Source organism: Centruroides sculpturatus, unplaced genomic scaffold (assembly GCF_000671375.1).
Source record: "Centruroides sculpturatus isolate CEXI.00-Female unplaced genomic scaffold, Cexi_2.0 scaffold198, whole genome shotgun sequence".
NCBI lineage: Eukaryota > Metazoa > Arthropoda > Arachnida > Scorpiones > Buthidae > Centruroides > Centruroides sculpturatus.
Window position 1 is genome coordinate 80,770 of NW_019384454.1, and position 6,794 is coordinate 87,563.

The window sequence follows — 6,794 nt, forward strand, 5'->3', positions numbered from 1 at the left end:
TGTCAGTTGCAGAAATAGTCACGTATATATATATATATATATATACCCTTAAAAGACTCCATTGATCCAATTAAATTCTTGCTTATCTAACACGTCCAACTGCAAATTTTTGTATAAATAAACTAAAGCAATTGTTTCAGATTCAAACCGAAACGTTAACAGTAATAGATAAAGAGTAGGTTGGAGTGATGACGTTAAAAACGAGGGAGTAATAATTAACATAAATAATAATCTTATGCTGGAGCAGATGGCCAAAGTATCGTTCTGTTAAAGCCATAGAAGTGTATATATATATATATATATATATATATAGCCTGCTACAAAATATTGTTCAAAAACTAAAAGCTTCAACAAGTATATGCTTTAAAAAAATAATTCTTTAAAAGCAATTACCTCACTAAAACTGGATGAGGAATAACAATACACCACTACAATAATCTGGTCCTGGACTTAATCAAGGTATAAATTATAAATATAATAATAACTAGGGATACATTTTTTATGGGGTTTTTGAAAGCTATTTAATTCCCTACAAATGCATTTCAAATAGTCTTCTTGTGATCTTTTTCAGTTAGTACAGTATATACAGTATAATTTTCCATAACATGTTAGATTAAAACAAAACTCATTATAAAAATGAAAAATATTTGTATTATGTACAGCCAATTTGATATTTCTATATAAATAACAATAATATAAATATCTAATAACAATTTAGCTAAAAATAAAAACTATTTTCTGGAAATTAATTTTGGAAGCTGATCTTAATATTAAATTCAATTTTTGGTTTAAATAAATTATTTTTTTTACATCATTCAAGCATAAACAATTGTTATTTTCACTATGAACTGATCTACAAAATCATACTTTACATATATAATAATAAAAGAATTAAAACCTACCTTCATAATTTCTTAATTCCAATAACTCAGTAGAAATATATTGTTGATATAAAGGGTATTGAACATTAAGCTGTTCTATTTCCTTATTATCTATCTGTGAAATTAGTGCCTGTACGCATGAAATATCACCACATCTGCAAGCAATATGGAGGGCTGTATTACCATGACGATCTCTAAGATCAACTGTTGCACCAGCTACAACTAGAGTTCGAGCTATTTTGGGTTGACCAGTTAATACAGCAAGATGTAATGGTGTCTAAGAGAATAAAAAAGAAAGAATCTTTATAGATAAACAATTTTTTAAATTCATTAATATGATTTAGCTATCAAAAATTTTGGTTTTAAAAATTATTATTGACAAAAGCAATTACCTGATGCAGATCATTAATTATATCAAGGAAATCTGGATGTGGAACAGCTTGTACAAAACTTTTTACTAAATCCAATGAGCCTTTAATTACTGCTATATGTAATAATCTGAAATAATAATTATTAATTAAATTTAATATATTTAACATACTTTAATAAAATAAAAATTATTAATTAGGCATTCTACTTTTGGTTTTTAAGTGATGAAGAAAACAAAATTTATATTATTAAAATAGATTAAGATAATTGCAATAAAGTAATCTTACTTATTTTGAATCCTATTATTTCTAATCTAAAATGGTTAATATTTCAAAATTATACAGCTGATCTGTTATAACTTTTGTTTCACACACGCACGAATAAATAAATACATACATACACATGTATTTTAATTACATGCATTCTTTCTCCATGTGGCTCACATGGAGAAAGAGTAAATAAATTAGAATACTTTAAATTTTTCACAAAATAATAATCTAGTAGAAATGTATAGATGATTTATTTATTATATGAGAGATGCTATATGGGGCAGAACAGAGTGACATTTTCCACATTAATGCTCTTCCTCTCCTCACTCTGCCAATTGCCACTGGCACGCCATTCAAGTTTAAAAGCAAACAGTGCAAAAAANCCTTAATTTTATTTTTCAGGAAAAAAATTTACCGGTAATATACCGGTAAACCGGTATTTTAATTTTCATATACCGAATTACCGGTAAATGAAAAAGTCAGTAAATTTACAATCCCTAGTCTGTAGATCTTTGAACTTGCCTCCATCGATTGTTACTACCATTATGAAAAATGCAGATAAAATTAAACACTCTGCTCAACAGTCTACTGCAGTAAATGTAAAACATGCGCATTACAGTAGACAGAACAATTTTTTCAAAAATTTTAACATTATGGGTGGAAAATGCAAATAAAAAAAGCATTCAACTGCTATAACTGAAAAAGCAAAATCAAATTTTCAATAATCTTAAGGAGACAGATGGAGGCAAAGAAACTTTTTTGGGAAGCAAGGGTTGGTTTATGAGATTTAAATTCCAAAGTAACTGTTGTAGTGTAAAATTATGTGGTGAAGCAGCAAATGTGGTGGCTGCTTTTCCTAAGTAATTTCAAGGTTATGTAGAACAAGGCAACCACCTCTCTAATGTTAATGAGACTGGGCTTTATTGGAAAAAGTTACCAGCATGAACTTTTATTTCTTGTGAAGAACATGCTGTTCCAGGTTTTACAGTTTCAAAAAGATAGATTAACTCTTTGTTGGAGCCAATGTTTCAGGAACTTTGATACACTAACATCGGTTTAAGTTTCATTCAGACACCACGTGCTTTAAGGGACTAAATAAAGACATGTTGCCAGTTTACTGGAAATGGAACAAGAAAGCTTGGGTCACACAAGATGTTTTCACAGATTGGTACACAAGTTATTTTTGCCCTACTGTGCTTCATTTCGTGAAGAAAATAAATTACCACCCAAGGCATTTCTCTTGGACAATGCTCCAGAACATCCTCAAAACCCTGATCAAATAAGAACACCATTAGATGTATTGGAAAGCATGTAAACAACCTTGACAACATCTCTTTTGCAACCAATGGATCAGGGATTATTGCAACCTCCAAAGCTTATCTCTGTAATACATTCATGAAAATGATGAGCGTTTTAGACACTTCAGACAAAATAGTTAAAGACTATTGGCAGTCTTTCGATATTTTGAAAGGCATTAAAACATCAAGTCGGCTTGGGATAAAGTTTCAGCAAAATGCTTAAATGGAGTTTGGCATAAACTTCTGCCAGAATTCATGCATGATTTTGAAGTAGCACATCAGGAGAATTTAATTGAAGACTTACCAGATTTGCACGTGATGTGGGATTGGAAGATGCTACAGAACTTTTAGAAAAGCCCGTGATCAGACACTCTCGAATGAAGACTTAGAAGAATTATACAAAGAAATAGATCATGAATAGTCAGAGAAGGAAGAAAATGAAGGAGAAACTCCAAGAGTTATGAAAACGGCCGATCTAAAGCGTATCCTTTCAACTATGGAAAGTTTGACAGATGAACTTTGAGAATTAGACAACGATTGGGAGTGCAAATGTAAAAAGGAGCGTCATCGTATCCATTTGACCATATTCCAAAATTCTTAAAGAAAAAAAATCTAAACAATTAAACAGGGCTACTTTTTTCCAAAAAATGTAAGAGATCTGAAACTTTGAAATGTTTTTATTAAAAAAAATCTTAAAGTGAAATATCATTTGTTTTTCTTATTTTATCATAAAATGTAATATTGATATATGTATGTTGTATTAATAAACAAAATTATTTGTTTATTTTACACTTATGTAGAACCTAACTCTACACATCACTGTAAATATGGGTTCATTTTACGCCGGCTTTTGTAGGAACAGAACTGCAGCATAAACCAAGGGCTACCTGTACAACAAAAAAAAAAGTAAAGAATTTAAGGATACATCACTAAAACACTGTGTGGACAGCAATTGGCATGAAATTTAGAATGAATGGTAAGAAAGTTTGATAAACTGCACTGAGATCCTAAAGTGGAATCATTTAATTATATAATGTTTTAAATAGGAAACAAAGCATAGTAGAAATGGAAAGTGCAGAGATCTATATATATAAGCCATTGTCATGTCTGTAACAGTATTCATTGTCTAAAACGCCACTAGGGGCACACCCTAGTGATGATTTTAAATTAACAATACATTATTTTTATTTGTAATAGGAATTTATTATTGATATGAATTTATTATTTATACCACAGAATGGTATAAAAATTATTATATGCCTTGATTAACATTCCATGACTCAGTGAATGTCACGCATTGACTCGTGTTGAAAAAAAAATGGCAGATACATTTAAAATCAAGGTTTACAAGCAAAGGTAAATAAACAAATTAAACTATTTTAAAGTATTTACAGAATGTTTAATAGCTAGAAATCTAAATCTGTATGATGCAATTGGGACTTTAAGAGCTGTAGAGCATATTGATAGGAACAAAAAAGTCAAAGAAACCGTGCCTAATGGGAATTTGTAAAGAACGCCCACTAGGGGGCGTCCCGGGCTACTAGTATTAAAGAATTGATCAATGGCTGGCACATTCATTTCAGTCAAGTTAAAACTGAAACATTGTAAACATAACCAAAATGAAAACTTTGTTTGCAGGAAATGTGGTTTAAGAGTGTATTGCATTAAAAAAATATAAATTTTATAATTAATTTGATTAACATTTTTTAATGCAAGTTTAAAAATTAAGAAATTATCTTTTATTAGAATTTTATTTATAACATATTAAATGTATTGGCATTAAATAAATTTCATAATATAAAATTAATGCAAGTAACATACCTCATCAGTTTGTAGACTTTCATCAGAATCTGTCTCACTTTCTGATATATCATACTGTTCTCCACCATGAAACTTCAATATTGATAATATATTAGTGAGAGACGAAGTAGCATTTTTTGTATTCCAAGCAATTGAAAGTGCAGTCTGTCCAGCATAATTCCTCATGTTAATATTAGCTTGACAAGTCGATAAAAGGAAACGAACCAGATCTAATTTTTGTGTTTCTACTGCATAATGAAGAGCAGTTTTACCACTTTTACCTTCCTTTAAATCATTAAAAAGTATATTATTTAAAATTTCTCACATCAATGTAAAACATTTATATTAAATGGACTGTTCTTAAAAACTTACTTGTGCATTTATGTCAGCTCCACATTTTACTAAATATTCAATTATTTTCTTATTTCCATTCATAGTTGATATGTGAATACATGTCTGCCCTAGAGAAAAAACAGAAGAAAAATTTTTTTAATAAATATAAAATTAATATAAATGCTTTCTTGTAATATTTTTTATAAATAATAAATGTCAAAATATTAAAACATGAAATGTGTGCATTACTTTCTATTAAATTAATGTGTTTTATTTTCTAATACTATTACATAAAAAAATTATTTTGTTCATGTTATGTTAGTTATTTATAATGATTTCATATTGATTCTTTTATTTTTACAATAATTTCTTTACATTTATAAAATCAGGGAAAATATTTAATTATTATCCTAAGGAAAATTTTTAAGAATCTTGAATTAAAATACCAACAAAGCTTAAAAATCTAAATCAGCATCCTATTTGATTTTTCATTGTGCACACTGTGAACTTATTAAAAATTTTAAACAACTTCTCAAGTGTAATTCTCTGCATTTAAAATGTTATAGAAATAACATTTCCAATAAATTTTTCATAATCATTATCAAATAGAATATATGATAATATTAATTTATAAATTTACGTTAGCAAACAAACAGAAGTTATAATTAAAATAAAAGTGGTTATTAGTCTTTCAAAAACTTCAATAAAAAATTGAAATGTTTGGCATAGTAACTATCAAATCAGAACAACAATGCATTTTTAAATTTGTAATTCCATTAAGATAAAAGACAAATATTTAATTTACAATTACAATACTAAATAAATCACGAGGAATAATTTTTTCATTAGAATAAATAAGCACATATTTCAAAAACCATTAAAATTTAATAGTTAAAAATGCGACATTTAAAATATAGTTACAATAATTTGTCTTTCTTTTTTTAATACACTGTCTCAAATCAACAGATCGTGACTCTTGAAAATTATTTTCCAGAATTGTAATTAATCAATCAAAAATCTAATTTTCTAAAATAAAATTGCAACTTAAACTGAAAACATCAATTTAAAGTAATATGAATTTTAAAGCATATTTCAATATTATCAGATAATGTAAAATAGGCTTATCAATCATTTAAATAAAAAATTTATTTATCTACAAATATTTTTAATAACTTTAAAGTGAGTGTCCTTAAAAGATTAATAATAAAATTGTTACATATAAACTTTATTCACTATCATATAAAAATTACAGATAAAATTTAATATCAGGTTTAAATAGTATATATATATATATCCTGCTACAAAATATTGTTCAAAAACTAAAAGCTTCAACAAGTATATGCTTTAAAAAAATAATTCTTTAAAAGCAATTACCTCACTAAAACTGGATGAGGAATAACAATACACCACTACAATAATCTGGTCCTGGACTTAATCAAGGTATAAATTATAAATATAATAATAACTAGGGATACATTTTTTATGGGGTTTTTGAAAGCTATTTAATTCCCTACAAATGCATTTCAAATAGTCTTCTTGTGATCTTTTTCAGTTAGTACAGTATGTGACCATAGGGTCGGTATCTCTTCGATACCTCGTCAGGATGACACCACTGTATCCTTCGGTCGATACAGAGACCACAAGTTCGCGCGAGCGGATAGGTATGAGGGTTGGACCCGGAATGGAGAACGGAGAGACAAACGGAAGAAACTGCACTCCAGAAGTTTTAAACATAAAAACCCGTTTATTTATATATATTCTAAATTAAGTTTACATCAGCGAATAAAATACGATACATAAACTACATGAGTTATTATTCAATTTTTAGTCCAAATTAACGACCG

The 6,794-nt window shown here is 28.0% G+C and overlaps 1 protein-coding gene across 1 annotated transcript in view; it reads right to left on the reverse strand.

The window, feature by feature from the left end:
* LOC111620617 (NF-kappa-B inhibitor cactus-like) overlaps positions 1 to 6,794 on the reverse strand; it is a 40,834-nt gene that overhangs the window by 16,538 nt on the left and 17,502 nt on the right. Inside the window, exons 3-4 of the mRNA XM_023362582.1 lie at positions 1,274 to 1,379; positions 903 to 1,158 (exon numbers count right to left, since the gene is read on the reverse strand). Of these exons, the coding sequence (XP_023218350.1) occupies positions 903 to 1,158; positions 1,274 to 1,379 (362 nt within the window). The remainder of the gene's footprint in view (positions 1 to 902; positions 1,159 to 1,273; positions 1,380 to 6,794) is intronic.